The sequence below is a fragment of the Dromiciops gliroides genome, chromosome 5, assembly GCF_019393635.1.
Source record: "Dromiciops gliroides isolate mDroGli1 chromosome 5, mDroGli1.pri, whole genome shotgun sequence".
NCBI lineage: Eukaryota > Metazoa > Chordata > Mammalia > Microbiotheria > Microbiotheriidae > Dromiciops > Dromiciops gliroides.
Genome location: NC_057865.1, coordinates 81,458,562 through 81,475,368, shown reverse-complemented (window position 1 = coordinate 81,475,368; position 16,807 = coordinate 81,458,562). Strand labels below are relative to the sequence as shown.

The 16,807-nt window shown below is 39.4% G+C and overlaps 1 protein-coding gene across 1 annotated transcript in view; it reads right to left on the bottom strand.

Moving 5' to 3' along the window:
* The window catches only part of DIP2C (disco interacting protein 2 homolog C), a 604,567-nt gene that overhangs the window by 90,246 nt on the left and 497,514 nt on the right, over positions 1-16,807 (bottom strand). The window contains 2 exon segments of the mRNA XM_043967134.1: positions 8,035-8,115; positions 9,697-9,806. Of these exon segments, the coding sequence (XP_043823069.1) occupies positions 8,035-8,115; positions 9,697-9,806 (191 nt within the window).

Sequence of the window (16,807 nt, the reverse complement as noted above, 5' to 3'; positions counted from 1 at the left end):
CCCACCTCTCTTCTGAATTACCTTATCTCTGTTGAGAGCACCACCATCCTTCTAGACATCCAAGTCTTTGTTCCCAACTCCCTCATGCTCCCTTCTACCACCTAAACAATCGATTGCCAAAGCTGGTTAAATTTATACTTACACCATCACCCTATCCACCTCAGTCTCTGATAAAATGGCCCCCACTGTATTCTATATCCTTATGAACTCTACCTAGGACTGCTACAATAGACGATAGTCTCTCCATTCTCCATGCCATCTTCTCAACAACTGGAGCTAGAAAAGCTCCAGTGGTTCCACATTGCCTTTAGGATAAAATGTAAACTCCTCTGTTTGACTTTTCAAATTCTTCCCCATCTGCCTACCTTTCCAGGCTTATTACATACTTTATACATGCTACTGCCTGCTTATACTGATCTGTTTGCCCCTCTAGAATTTGTATCTCAGCCCAGGAAATGTCTCAGGCAGTGGAATTCACCTCTGACCCTTAGATTCCCAACCTCCCTTCAAAGAGTCCAGTTCAATAGCCACCTTCTTCAGGATGACTTCCCAGTCCAGAAGGTAGTACTCCCTCAAAAAAATTAAGTATTTTCTTAAATTAGAAGCAGCTGCTGGCAGAGTGAATAGAGCTTTTGACCTGGAGTCAGGAAAACCTGAGTTCAAATTCAACTTTAGACATATAATAGCTGTGTGAGTCTGGGAAAGTCACTTAACCTCTGTTTGCCTCAGTTTTCTCTTCTGTGACCTGGGAATAATAATAGCATCTACCTTCAAGCATTGTTGGGAGGATCAAAGGAAATGATATTTGTAAAGTTCTTGACCCATAGTAGGTGCTTCATGAAGGCTTACTCATTGATTGTTTGAGGTACAGAAGGGTCAAGTGACTTGTCAAAGGTCTCATGAACTTTTGTGTCAAGCCCAAATTGGAACTAGAAGGCAGGTTTCCTGAATTTCTATCCAGAACACTTTCTACTATATCATACTTTATTATATATATATATATATATATATATATATATATATATATATATATATATATATATATATATAATATATTTGATGCCTTTAAAAAATTTTATAGAAAAAAGCCTAATTGATTAGTTCAGATATTCACTTCTCTGAGCTGTACCCAGGAAATGTGTTTTAAGTTCTATGAAGAAATCTATTTGTATTTTGGTAGATATTATATTAAATTAAGTTTTGGCATATTGTCATTTTTACGCTATCAGACCTACTTATGAACACAGAGTCATTCTATTTGTCTTCCTTTAATTTAGTCATTGGTGTTTAATTCCCACAAATTAGCTAGGGTATTTTGGTGCTTTGGGGTGGTTTTTTTGCGGGGGAGGGGGAGGTTGGTTATTATAGAGTCTCTTTTGCCTGCTATTTTCTTGCTCTTGTGGCTAGTATATAAGAAAATGCACATAATTTATGTGAATCAATCTTGTATCCTTCAACCTTACTGAACTCATTTATTGACTCAATTTTATGGTTGAGACAGGTAGATTTTCTAAATACATTATCATGTCATCTGTAGATAATGATATTCTGACCTCATTTCCAATATTAATTCTCTTATTCTCTTATTGTCTTTTCTCTTGACTAATTACAACTATTAGCATTTCCAGGATTACATCAGATGACATCCATCTTTTGTTCCCTAAACAATTCCTATATTATACCTTTAACACCTTTTCCCCACCCTCTATTCTGATTTAATGTTTTTCCATTAGAAAAGTTTTACAGAAAAAGAATAAAGAGTATGATACCTGAAGAAGAGCAACCTCCTCTCACAAAGTGGGAACAATCTGTAATGTATGCAACATGAAAACATCAATAGAACTGAAAGTGACTCCCAAAAAAGGGTAAAAAAAATAAGATGATAAGGGTGTTAGGGCAGTACAAAAGATCGAGTAAATACTTGGAAAAACTGACAACTATATCTGGTCAAAAAGAAGAAAGAAGAAAAATCTCTACAAGTCTAAATGAAGACATTCTTGTGATCAAAGATAAAGTGAGAAAAGAGATTCTTCATAGAAGCCAAATGGTATCAATAATTATCTCTGAGAATATGTTTTGAGCTAGGCTCAGAAACGAGATCCTAGAATTGTAGACCCAGAAGGGATGTTAGAGATCTGGTTACAAGTTCTCATTTTACAATATTGGGAAACAAGGTAAAGATCAGAGAGGTTAAGTTATTTGTCCAGCATAACACAGCTAATGATAGGTCCAGGACTAGAGGCTAGGCCAGCTTAATTCTTTACATCAGATTGAGGTTTTTCATAGGAAAAAAAAAAGCCAAGAAGTTGAGAACATTGGTAATTTGGTGTAATCACCAAATGGTTTTACACAGAAAACAAACCTCTTTCAGGGTCAGATATTCTACCCTGATCTCCCAGGGTAGAAATAGAATTGCAGCTATGGGGTTAACCAGGGCAAGGACATGAAGATGCAATGGGAGATGGATGTCTCCTGTGAAGGTCAGAAAGATCACTTTGGCAGCACTCCTAAGTGCAAAGAGGAATATCTAAAGTTAGAAAGGTTGGGATTTTAAAATGTCAAACAGAGGAATTTATATTGTATTCTAGAGACAATAGAGATTTATTGAGTAAAAGAGAGACATGGTCACACCTACACTTAAGGAAAAACATTCCAGCAGCTAGGTAAAAGATGATTTGGATGTTTCTTTTCCAAGAGTCAGGAAGAATTATTAAGATGCAATTAAAATAGTCTAGGCAAGAGCCATTTCAGAGAAACCCATTTCTTGTGGAGCTAATAATAGTCAACACTCCCCATCAGAATCTGGTTGCTGAGGGTGTGAGTATGGCGGCTTATGGTGTGACAGAAAGACTAGACTTCCTGTCTCTGAGTTGTAGCAGTGTCACTTACTGGCTGGGTGACCTTCATCAAGTCAGTTAATCACAAGGACCCTCAGTGTCTTCATCTGTAAAATGGGAGTAATATTTGTATTGCCTGCCCCATCATGGTGGTGTGAGGATTTCATAAGAGAATCACAGAATTTCAGAGGTGGGAAATCTGAGACCTAACGGTCCATCTAGTCCAAACTGCACCTGAAAAAGGATCTCCTTATTTAACATAAGGTATTTAAAAAGTAATGATCCAGCTTTTGCTTTAAGACCTCAAGAGAGAAAAACCCAGTACCTCCCAAAGCAGCATATTGTACTTTTGGAGAGCTATTTTTGTTGGGATGTCTTTACATCAAGATTACATTTTCCTCTTTGCAATTTTTGCCCTTTACTCCTAGTTTTCTATTCACAGGACCAAAAAACAAACAAACAAACAAAAAAACCCCAACCACATCTAATTCCTTTTCTGGGGAATGAGAGCCCTTCAAACAAATGCAGATAACGACCATGGCCCTTTGAAATGTATAAGCACATTATAAAGTATAAAGTATAAAGCACTACATAAATGCTGCCTTGATTATTGTTGTCCCAAGATCACAACAGTAGTTATGAATGCTGTGAACAACTCTTATTTATCACAATACATTTCATAATTGGAATTCAGAGGTTCTTATGTTGGTTGGCATCTATAAAATGCAAAACATAATTTCACAAGTTGTCTAACATTAGCAATACCCTAAGGTACCAAACATTTTGGGAATATTACTGTAGGATTACAAGTGGTAGGTATTTTTAAAAATGAGATACCTTCCAACCAGGCACTGTTAATGCCTCTTATGACAGTTTTTACAAGGGGGTACATTTTCACATTTGACTCCTCATACCATTAGTTCTTACTACTTGGTCTTTGATGATTTTAATAAAAACTCTTGCCTCCAAGGGAAGAACACTGATTTTTAGTCACCTTTTTTATATAGTACCTTCTGTTGTAAGTTACTGGACGTCAGGGAAATATCTGTCTTCTCCCTTTTGAGCTCCTTATTGGCATTCATGGAAAAACTAGGTGCTCTTTTTATAAAGCTAATACAATGAAGGATGATTTTTAGAACAAGAGTCTAGTAGAGTAGTTTCAAAAAAGGAAGCAGAAGACCCAATAACTGAATTCAAAAATAGCCATGGGAGACATTGTAAAAGACTGGTACTATAGTTCAGAACCATGTTACCTCCATATCTGCTCTTATTCCTATCTCCTTGATGAATCCCAGTCCTGGAACTACCATGAGCTCTGACAAATTAGCTTTTGTGTTATCTTGCTCAGAATCAGGCCTTATTTTCTGCCCATTAGCTCCAAACCATGCCAGCATCATATCCTCTTCACCCCCATATACTACTGCTTTATATATTGTCTTCCTGTGTTAGAATGTAGGCAGCAGCTATATTGCTCACCTGTATTTGCTTTCCTAGAGTTCAGTACAGTGCCTGGTTCATAGCAAGCTCTTAAATGCATATTCGCTCTCTCACTCTGTCTGTAGTTGTCTAGGTAGCACACCCTACAAATCCTTACTCTGTTGATAAAGAATTTTAGTGTCTGTGATTGTCAATATGACACATTTAATCAAGACTAAATATAATAAAACAAAGGTGGGACTGAAAAAAAATAGAAAATAATAAGGAATCAGAATTCTGTATCCCTAAACACTATTACAAGTAAAGAAAGTTAAAACATTTGGCTGTTTTTTAAAAAAGATTCTTGACAGATCTCTCTCTCATTTTACTTCATCAGGTTCAAAGAATGGGAAAATTTTTCTTGATTTGCAATGAATCTAATCCTTATTCACCACTAAGTCCTAGCAAACAGCTTTTGTATTTATTCACTATAGTACCAGTGAAGGGGAGGGGCCTTAGAGATGAGAGGGCCACAGAGCACAACAGTAAAGTTGGATATTGTCCTGCATCACTCCCAGTTATGAACCAAAGGCTCCATCATTTTTAAAGGAGCTAGTAATCTACCTAAAAATGAAGCCCGAGTCAGATAGCATCAGGATTCTTCATACTAGCTTTGCGGATGATTTTAAGTAGAAATGACAATATGATAACTGTAGAAATTATGCCTTATGCCTTCAAATATGAGTTCAGTTGCACCTCTAGGAGGGGAGAGAAAAGAATAGAATTCCTTGAATGTGACACCTTTGGATTATCAGAATAGAAACACAATGAAACAAGAAGCATGTTGGCATAGTAGAGAGAGGACTGGCCTTGGGAATGGGTAGATCTAGGTCCAGGTCCTGCCTTGTATAGTGGGGAAGCGTTCATCCATATGCAAGTCCCTTCACCTCTCAAGGGTTCAGTCTCCATATTTGTAAAATGGGAGGAAATAGATGATTTTTGAGGTTCCTTCCCCCTCTAAAGTAATGATTCTGTGACTACAGGAAACAGATAATTTGCCAGTCTGCATTGGTCAGGAAGTCCCTAACTGTGATGGAAATCACAGATCTAGATGAAGAGAAAACAAAAGATTAAGGAACAGAATGAACAGAATGCTTTAGAACTGGAATTGATCTCAGTACATGGAAAGCTTTGTCGAATAATTTTCTGTGATCGTAGCTGTCTTTGCAGTATTTGGGAAATAGCTCTTTTCCTCAGTTTAACCTAAAAACTATTCATTTGTGACTTCATTCCCATCAACTGAAATCTGGCTGTGTCTGTCCTTTGTCCTTTTCAGAAAAAATTGGTTATTTTCAGTGGAACACAATTTCCAGAATAACCATTCTGTAAGTGAAATACATGGCTGTGGATTCAGGAGCAGACCAGGGTTCCCATTATGCTAGCACTGGATTTCTTATAGTGTGTCAGTGGGTGATTTGTGGGAGACCATCGCATTGGTCTTCTACCATATCAACCCCTCAATTTAGATCTATATTTGGAAACACCAAATTTCCCATAGTAACTGATAAGCTCTATTGATTACTTATGAATTTAGCTAAATATTCTTAAAACTATACATATTTTTAGCCTGCACTAGCTCTTTAGGTTAACAAGTTCCATGTGTTCTTATCTGGTCTTTAGGTTAATTAGGAACAGACATAAGCCAATCAATACGTGCTTAAAGTATATCTCCAAGGAAAACCCCAACTGCACATGTGTTGTAGTTGTCTTGTGCTGCTGCCCTCCTCTTTTTAGATAGTGATCACAGGTAAATAAATACCTTTACTTGCATAAAGGTCCTCACCCATAAAATGGGGGGGTTGGGGACAGATGAGTACAAAGATGCCTTCTAACACTAAAATCTTATAATCCCATGATCTACAGAAACCACCAGAAGTCTGGGCAAAGATATGAAAAAGTGAAGTAAGGATGTTTATGGTATGAACTGACTGGTGAAATACAAGGGAGAAAAACTAAGGCACTGCATGTATACAAAACCAAAAATGAAAATAGTTTTCAGTTATATTTCCCTCGTTTTTCTTGGGGAAAAGATGGAAAGATATAGGAAAGATATCCTACACAGTGACCAAGCCTCTCTGGGCTACTTGCTGTTCCCCACTACATTCACAACATTCTGTTTTCTGCCTCTTTTGAGGCATGCTAGGTGGCACAGTGGATAGAAGAATTGCACGTGAAATAATTGCCTTTGTCTATACTTTGTTCTCTAAATGAATGAGCTGCCTTTTTTATGTATTGCCTTTGCACAGAGGTGTTGCCACATGAAAATATTTGATAAGCTTGGTGTCAGAGACCTTAGTAAAATAGAGATAGCTTTCATTTCCTGTTAAGCTATAATCAAGGTCCAAGTGTCTACCTAGGTAAAATTAGTTTGGCAACATAAACATAACTGGAAACGTGATCCATGAATTTCTCTATTGATTTTACTTGATTAGTTAAAGAGGTAACATGGAATGGTAGGTAGAAGGGCCACCTTGCAGATGTTTAGCCTGGAGAAGAAAAGATTCTGGGAGAACATGATTGCTACTGTTCAAATATTTGGAGGACTATCTTGAGAAGAGGGAATAGTGTTACTCTGTCTAGCCTTAGAGGACAAAACCAGAAAGAATAGGAAGAAGATGCAAAGAAGCAAATTTTGCTTACTGTCAGGAAAAACAACAACACTCCCTAACAATTAGATCTGCCCCAAAGTGGAATGGACTTTCTCCTGAGGTGGTATGCCCCCCTCACTTGAAGCTTTCAAAAAAAATGGATGACCATTTATTTGTCAGGTATGGGAGTTCTTTTTGTTAATGGGTTGGACTAATCACTCTGGCTTTTACTGAATGGCCAATAATAGCCCCAACCCAAGCCTCTGTGGCTCATTGTTTAGGTTTTGGTGGGATGGTGTAAAATGAGTATAAATAGCAACTGTTTTATGTCCTGGCAAGAAACTTTGAGGATCTTCCCCTCCCAGACATATACTTGCGATGGTAAATTTGGCCATCTTTTGTCTCACTTCATAAGTAGCACTTAGTCATTGACTGGACATGGCCTAAGATAAACTGAGACCTGGGAAAGACCTTAATTTTAAAAGGCCAGAGACACTCACTGCATCTCAGACCATTGCCATTTGTCTTGACCTTTTTCTTGCCACTGGACTTTGATGACTCTGGAGGAGAAAGGGAGGCTGACTTGTGCAGCTCTATTTCACTTCAATCCAATCCAATCTAGTCATTACCCTTGTTATGTCATTGATCTCTTCAAAAAACAAAGAACAAACAACAAGGGTTGGACTAGATGGCTTCTGAAATCCTCTTCCAACTCTCAAACATGATTCTTTAGAGTCAGGAATACATAGATTCAAATCCTACTTCTGGTAAAGATGATGTGTGTGACTATGGACAAATTAAATACAACACATCCATGTTTGAGGCATTGGGCAGGAGGAGGGATAGGAGAAGGGAGGTATTGTGCAAACAGTGTTGCTAAATATAAAGGGGACCTACTTGAATTTAAAATACTAGTGATGATATTCCTATTTGAATAGGGGAAAAAAATCCAGTCAAAAAGAAGTGATCACAAATTTAAAGCTATGTTAAACACAAGGAAGAATGAAATCGGAGAAAAGACCAAGTCAGGGATATTGTGAAGGGGAGAAAACAATGATACCAAAAGCTTGAAAGAATAAGAAAAGATGTTCCATAAGGTGAGTATTCCAAAGTAAAAGACAAAAATGGCTTACCCTACAGTTAAGCAGCGTATACAGGACGTGGTCAGGAGTGGTCTGAGCTCTCCACTGCAAAACCTCTGAGAGAAACAGGAACTACAACAAAGCACAATTGTTAGGCTCAGGTTATTGGAACTAGGGCCTTTCACTCTCCTTTCCAACAACAGAATAAGGCAATTCTATCTTGAAAGCTTTCAGTATCACTTCCAGCAGCTGTTTTCCCCAATCCAAACACGATAGGAAAAGAAGCACAATTCTATTCCACAGCCAAAATCCTCAACAAACATAACCAAGAATGAGCAGCTTGGTTTCAATTTTTGGCCTAATGTAGTTCAATGTTTCTCACCCCCAAGTCGTTGGCCCACATTTGTACAAGAGCAGAAGAACTCAGATCCCCCTGCATAAGGGAAAAATGAGTATGTTTGTCCCCTGCAAGGCTTCAAAAGATAACTAGAGCATACACTCACCCCCACATCCCCAAACCTCTACCTACCCCCTCACTCCCATACTCAGATTTTTTAAAAGAGGAAATTCCTACACTAGACTAAGCAGACTATCTCTAGGGGTGATTTCTGTATGGTAAAAGAAAGCATGGCAGTTTCACAATTATATACATCCCACTGGGTTACTCTCTCTGATCATAATGCTGGTATTAGACCAGTCGTCTGTCCAGCAGTCTGTGTTGGGGAGGTGAGGGTGGGGAGAAAGGGAGGGAAGGAGGGAGAGGGAGATTGAGAAAGGCAGAGATATAGTCATACAATGTCATATACACACAGAAAATCAGAGATGCACAGAGTTGGACATACAGATGCACTATGTATATGGAAGTGTATAGAAATGATGTGACCCACCATTTAACAATCTCCCTGCCTGGTGAGGTATTTTATGCTATAGATTGACCTCTGCTCACTTCTGACAAAATGGCAGCTGCAGCTATGGTGATTTTGCTGTGTCCAATTAACTACATATTCAAACAGAGATATCTTCTTATCTAAGAGGCCTTGGATAGCTGATACAATGAAACATTAAGTAGAACTGAGAATAACGGGGATTCCTGACCCTATGTGTTGGGGAGGACAATACTTGAGGTAAAATAAGTTTAAAAGAGCAGGAGTTGTGTTTCTAGCAATTTTCCCTTTTAATGCCCTTGAGGACATGAACTACTCTGAAGAAACTTGGCTTTCACACCTGGATTTCTGAGCTGTTTTTTCCCTCACAACCTGAAGTAGCAAGAGCTTCAATGAAGAGGGGTCAGAAGTAGCATTTCCATAGGGAGCCAAAGCAGCAGAGAATAATTGGGGAACAGAAGGGATAGGAGGAATAGGGATAACTGGAACACCAGGTAGCTTAACGAGTATGGGGTAAATCCAGGCAAAGATTTCTAAGAATTCCTTCCTACTTCTCCTATGTTACCAAATTAAAAGACTAAATATTAGCACCAAGGTCACCCCTTTTCCATATCATTCAATGGTTTTGACCATGTGCCTACTGTCTTTAAACAATGTCCATCTGTCTACAAAACTGATAAGGCATCTATTTCAGAGACAAGGGTGAATATAGAGCACCCCCACTGTCAGATATTCTAAAATGTAGCAACTCCTGTCTTCAAAGGGCTATATTAGTCCTATATTAACTTTACATCCATAGAAATTGCAGTCCAAATGCTCCCAGGCTTACCTTTCGGGCTTGATCATTGTCTTCTATCTGCCCCAGGTCTCTGCCACTAGCTTGAGCAATCCTTTTCCCAGAGACGAGGTTCCCCACCATCACGGAGGCAGGGCCAATTTCTAGTGAGAGCAGAAAATGAGCAAAGAAAATTAGAAGGTTCTACCCCAAATTAGTACCACTTCCCTTGGGCTAGAGAGGCAGTTAGTTGCCTGACTAGCCTAAGTTGGAGACAAATCTGACTGTTATTAAGCATTTTTTAAAAAAACACATGAATTATAGTGAGAGCAGATTTGTTCACTCTTTAATATCTTGAGTTGAATCAATCACAAGGGAAAGTTTTATTTTGACTCGGAGTACAAACTAATTTAAATATAATCTATTAGCAAATCTCTCCCTGCCTCCCCCTCTCTTACACACACACACACACACACACACACACACACACACACACACACACACACACGAGATAATACATTCCAAAGTCAAATGAGAAATGACTTCTTGAATCTGTTACTCTCTTCTTCATTATTATACATAATGGAGAATTCCATATATGTAAAATCACAAATTTTGCAAAATCTTGTGTATAAGAGCTGGGGGGTGGGGGAGGGGAGGCCTCAGGAAGGGAGGGAGTTAGGTTTCAGGAACTAGATTGTTGGGGCAGAGGAAAAGGAATCACTTGACTTTATCCATTTTATTAACTCAAGAAATTTCAAGTACTTTCATCAAATCTACAAGAAGCATTTGAAAACACTTTCAAAATAAAAGAAGCTGCAGAATCAATGCCTTTTTAATTTTTTATTTATTCTACAGTTACTCGAGGAATCTTGGAATTTAGAGGTGGAAGGGCACATAGAGGTTAGTTGCTTCAACTCCCTTATTTTGCAGACAAGGAAACAGGTCTAAAGCAAGAAAATGTCTTACTCAAGACTGCACATAGCACAAAAGAGATGAGAGTCCTCAGTTCACTGTTCCTATTACACCAAGACTCCTCAATTTTTTTCTTCTGGCTTAAGAACACATCTTGGAAGTGTGAGGCAGATACTTTGAAAGAAGGCAGGGTATAGTAGATAGGCTGCTTATCTGAGCCACCCTTCAAATCCTGAAACATATTCTTATTAGCTATGGGACCCTGCTCAAGACACCAAAGCTCTCTAAGCTTCTGGTTTCTCAGCTATAAGATGAGGAGGTTAGATTTTATGGCCTATAGGAGCCATTCTAGCTCAAATCCATGTTCCTATGATCCTGCAATGTATGGTGAGCATGTCTCTAAAAAATAAAAGTGATTGTCCATATTTTTTGAACTACAAACCCTTCTTCAGGATTTCTAATGACTCCTTAGACCTCTAGGGATCTAACCTACAGACCTCAGAGTATCACCACTGGCAGACACAGTGCCAGCATTTTCTTTTTAACAGAATGGCCCTGAGACACCATGATAGTCGGATAGTCAGGTTAATGAGACAGAACTGCTAGTTTGTTCATGCACATTTTTAACTTTAGGGGAGAACATTCCATTGAGGTTTATTTTCCCCTTTCAATTAATATTATTTTTGGGGGGTGGGGCAGGGCAGTGAAGGTTAAGTGACTTGCCCTGTCACACAGCCAGATGTCAGATGTCAGATGTCTGAGGCCAGATTTGAACTCAGGTCCTTCTGAATCCAGGGCTGGTGCTTTATCCACTGTGTCGCCTCACTGCCCCCCTCCATTGAGATTTTAAAATACCTATGCCAAAGCGAATCATAGTGCTTGGAGGTCGCGGTGTTTTTTTTCAGTCTAGAATAACATACCCATCATAGTCAGGGTATTCTTGGGAATACAAACTGAAATCCTCTGTTCAGATTTTTCTTATGTTTGTGAAGAAAATCATGTAGTCAGGTAAGCCATAAATGCATGTGTGTTCAGACATAAACACATACACACACTTAACTGATACATACGCTTTGATTACGGTCCTAATGTCTCTGTTGAAAGGACTTCACCCTGAGTTCTGAAAGGCTCGAAGCATTAGAGTGCTGGACCTACTAGAGTATGTCAAGTAGAAATATAGTGTACCCCATATGGGGTACCATGGAGTACCCCAAGCTGGAAAGGCTTCGACCATGTACCTGGTAAAAAATGATATGTAGATACCTACAGATGAGGACCATTGTAGCCAAATTCTGAGGACTATCATTAGAAGGGTGGCTGCCAGAAATAATAATAATAATAATAATAACAATAATACCACCATTTATATAGTGCTTACTATGTGCCAAACACTGTGCTAAGTGCTTTGCAATGACTATTTTATGTGGTCTCTACAACAACTGTGGGAGGGAGGTGCTATTATTATCTCCGTTTTACAGATGAGAAAACCAAATCAGGCAGAGATTAAATGACTTGCCCAGGGTCATATAGCTAGTGTCTGAAGCCATATTTGAATGCAGATCTTCCTGACCCCAGGGTCAGCGCTCTATCCATTGCACCACCTAGCTGCCTGGGGCTCATGTAGATCTGTATAATGAGACACAGGAGATGTACCAGAGTGCCATCTCCAAGCTGATGAGCATTTGGATGAACCTATATATATGCATGCACACATACATACTTGTATACATACATGTAAGTATACACACAGACGGGGTGGGGCTGTGTCTTCACTGGTACTGGGAAATCTCTAATAAAAGGAAGGGCTCTACCAGCATAGATTTGTCTATGACTTACAGTTTTAGAGAACTCCCTGGATCAAAGAGAGGTTAAGTGATATGCCAAGGCTACACAGGCAAGATGTGTCAAAGACATGATTTGAACCCAGGTCTGCTTGGTTCCAAGGTCAGGTCATACTATATAATTTTGCCTGTAAATGTTTTTGCGTGTGTCTGTACACACACAACCCCACTCATAGAAAGCAAAGAAAGAAGGAGGGAAGTATTAAGTACTTACTATGTGACAGGTACCTTGCTAAGTGCTTTACACATATTTCATTTTGTACTCACAACAACCTGAGGAGATAGGTTATATTATAATCCCCATTTTACAACTGAGGAAAACTAAGGCTAGATAGATGAATATAAATTTACACATTAATACACATGCAATAGAGGCAGCCTGTTAAAATGTCAAGTGACCGTAGGCAGCTCACAACTTCTTAGTGCCCCGAACAACTCTGTTAAGACTGTAAGGTGACAGGGCAGCTAGGTGGTGCAGTGGATAGAGCACTGGCCCTGGATTCAGGAGGACCTGAGTTCAAGTCCAGCCTCAGACACTTGACATGTACTGGCTTGTGTGACCCTGGGCAAGTCACTTAACCCTCATTGCCCCGCAAAAAAAAAAAAAAGACTGTAAGGTGAGAGGGGCAGCTAGGTGGCACAGTGGATAGAGCACCGGCCCTGGAGTCAGGAGACTGTAAGGTGAGAGGGAGTTTCCTACACTGATGAAATTGTAGGACTGAACCAAAATACCAATGTGAACAAATTCATGTGTATACACCCACATGAACATACCAACACAAAAACATCATACAGAAGACATGGATAACTTTGTACAGAGGATGGGAGGTTGAAGAGGGGAAGGCTTGGTTGATGAACATGTTATTTTTTTTATAACAACCACTTTTGTGACTTTCCTGGTTTGTGCAGTTGTAAGAGAAAGAAAATACATGGTATTGGCTGTATCATAGGTGGTCACTACCTAGTTGCTAATTACTTTTTGGTTTGTTTTTGCAGGGCAATGGGGGTTAAGTGACTTGCCCAGGGTCACACAGCTAGTAAGTGTCAAGTGACTGTGGTCGCATTTGAACTCAGGTCCTCCTGAATCCAGGGCTGGTGCTTTATCCACTGCGCCACCTAGCTGCCCCGCTAATTACTTATAAAAGGACAGGTATCTTGAGTTTTTCTGAAGCTAGACAGCAGCTCATACTAAATGTCAGTTCCAGCCTAGGGGACCACACCAGACTCTGGTATGAAACCACTCAAAGCCAAGAAAAAAAGATTATTCTATGAAGTTGGGGCACTGCAAGATGGGGAATCAGAATTTAGGGTCACACAACCACAGAATCTCAGAGTTGGAATGGAGCTCAGATGCCACTGGTCCAACTCATACTTGACCTCTAGTGGCAGGGGAGCCACAACATCCTAAAGAGGTCCACTCTATTTCTGGCTAGCTCTCATTGTTGCCACTGCACTCTCCCCCGACTGCTTCCACTTCTGCCCTTGGAAAATGAGCAGAACAAACAAAGCTAATCCCTCTTCCACACAGCAGCCTTTCAAATATTCCCAGACAGCTATGTTTCCCCTGGCTCTCCTATTCTTTGAGATAAACGTCCCCAGTTCCTTCAAATGATCCTCCTGTGGCACTGATTGGAGGCCTTCAACCATCCCAGTTGTCTTCTACTGGATGCCCTCCAGCTTATCAGCACCCAGAAATGAACACGATCCTCCAGATGCCAGTAACCTTCAGAGAGGGATTTCTGGGTTGCCATTCTGGGAGTCTACTGTCAGGCAGTTTTTAAACATGTATGTAAGCATGTATGATAACCAAACTATGCCTAATGTGTTCAGGGAAGCTTTTGTTGATTTTCGTGTACTTTTGTGTGGGGAGGGGTGGAGGGAGTAGGAATTAGCTTTTTCTTTGGTAAAATTATTGTGCTGCAGAAGAATATTCTCCTCATCAACAAAATACAAAGGAAATTTGGTACCATAACTGTGTGGCCACAATGAATGGAACTGCTGTCCTACTTAGAGCATATTTGATTTAACTGCTTTTGCATGAATAATTAAATAACCCTTGTAGTCTGCATCCTTGCTTGTTATCTGTTAGCTTTCTCTCGTTAGTGCTTACTTGTTAGTGTCTTAAGACGTTGTGACTTAGGGCTAGGCAAGATGTTCCTTTTAACTAGATGTCTAGAGGTTGATCTAATGTATGTATGGATGACAGTCCTTTTTAGGGACATCAGGTGTCCACCTTATATTTTTTGGAGGGTCTTTAGAACTCAGCTAAGCAGGTCCTCTCTTCCTCTTATTTCTACTGACCTCAACTATATGTAACTTTGGAGGCCTCAGGATACCTGCTCTTCATAGAGGCCTGAAAACTTATTTCTCCAGTTGTTGCTAGGAAACAGAAGACTTTCTAGTTACACCTCATTTATAAAATGTGTCCTTCCTGAGAACAGATGATTTTCCTCTCTACTTAAAGATAGGGGAATGTGGAAGAAAAACTCTTGTAGTATATCACCCTTCTTCCAAACTGAATACATAAAATGGAGATGTACACCCAGAATTCAGGCACCTGTAGTTCCCATTTATTCCTTCCTGTTGATAGATTTATCCGCATCTACACCTCTAGCTCTTATTGATCTCTCTGCCTTACAGTGGTTGACAAATTCACATGGGGGCATGGGCAGAGGCTTTATGTAGAACAGATGCTGCAAGATAGATAATTCACAACCACAAGAAATATTTCTTCCCTTTGAGGGAGGCACACTGCTGCTCTCTGTAGACTGTGTTGCACACTGTTATAAGTATCATCGTCCTCCAGCCTCTGATGAAATGCTCCTGAGGTAATCTCAAAAACTATGCTGTTACTGCTTGTTTTTTACTGTATTGCAGTCGGTCCCATTGGCATTTTTATGGCCAATTAATGTCCTCAATGTTGAATACAGATATATCTCTGATTTTTTTTTCAAAATAATTATGCTCTAAAAGAATGAAGATGAAACATGCCACCTATCTCCTGACAGAGAGGCAATGAACTTTATATGCAGAAAGAGACATATTTGTTCATATATGGCCACTGGGGGGATTTGTTTTGCTGGACTATGTAGCTGTGTATGAAGTGAATTGTTTTTCTTTTCTTTTTTTTTTATCTGCCCAACAAAGGTGTTCGTGGGGCGGGGGGAAGGGCGGGGGAAGGGGGAAGAAGGCACAAGACATATTAATAAAATATTTGTTAATTTAAAAAATAAACTAGAAAAAATGAAGAATTTTCAAAAATTAATTCTGCAGGGGCAGCTAGGTGACGCTGTGGATAGAGCACTGGCCCTGGATTCAGGAGGACCTGAGTTCAAATCTGGCCTCAGACACTTGACACTAGCTGTGTGACCTTGGGCAAGTCACTTAACCCTCATTGCCTCCCACCAAAAAAAATTTATTTCTGCACTATTAGCAGGTGGAGGGGTGGGGCTTATCAGAGCTGCTACCAAGGATACATATGAGGAAAGGGGTGGGTATTATTTTAAGGTCATTACAGTGTTATTTATATAGGAGATACTGAATAAATATATTTTTTTATTATCATGAGAATTTGACTGTTAGAGCTAGATTGGAAATTTTGAAATCATCTAGCCCAAACCACTAATCTCGTATATAAGAACACTGAGGTTCAGAGAAATAGAGTGCTTTGCTTAAGATCAAACATCACCATCATTACCATTAGTATTTATATAGTGGTCAGTATGTGCCAGGCACTGTGCTATGTGCTTTGCAAAATTTTAACTCACTTGATCCTCACAACAACCCTAGGAGATAGTACTGTTATTATCTTCATTTTTCAGATGTGAAAACTGAGGCAGAGGCTCAATGACTTTTGCCCAAGTTAACAAATCTACTAAGTGTCTGAGGTTGGATTTGAACTTGGGTCTTCTTGACTCTAGGCCTTCTGACCACTGTACCACTTAGCTACACATTTATTAAGTAGCATAGTTGGAATTTGAACCCAGATCTTTAGACTCCAAGGGCATAAAGAAAAAACACAACACTTTGAAGAGTAAAGGCTAAGGAGTTGGTCTAGATGATCCCAAAATACAAAACACACCAAAGGGGTATCGAATCTCTTCACCACACCATCCTTTCAAGTCTCAGATTCTTGCAAAGTGGGCTGTGCTTCACATACCACAATATTTTGAGTTTTGCAGACTCCTTCAATTATCTAGATGGATGTCAATTTTTCTCTTTGGATGATTTCTATAATGACCTGTGAGGTAGGAAAGGAATTCTCTTTGACCTGTGACAAACTGATTGATTGCTTTGGTTAGTGGAATTGCATCATATTTTGGAGTATGCCTCCACCATAGATGTTTTGGTCCTCATTTTCCTCTGTTCACCTCTCAAGGATTCACATCTCTTCCTTCATATCTAGAACC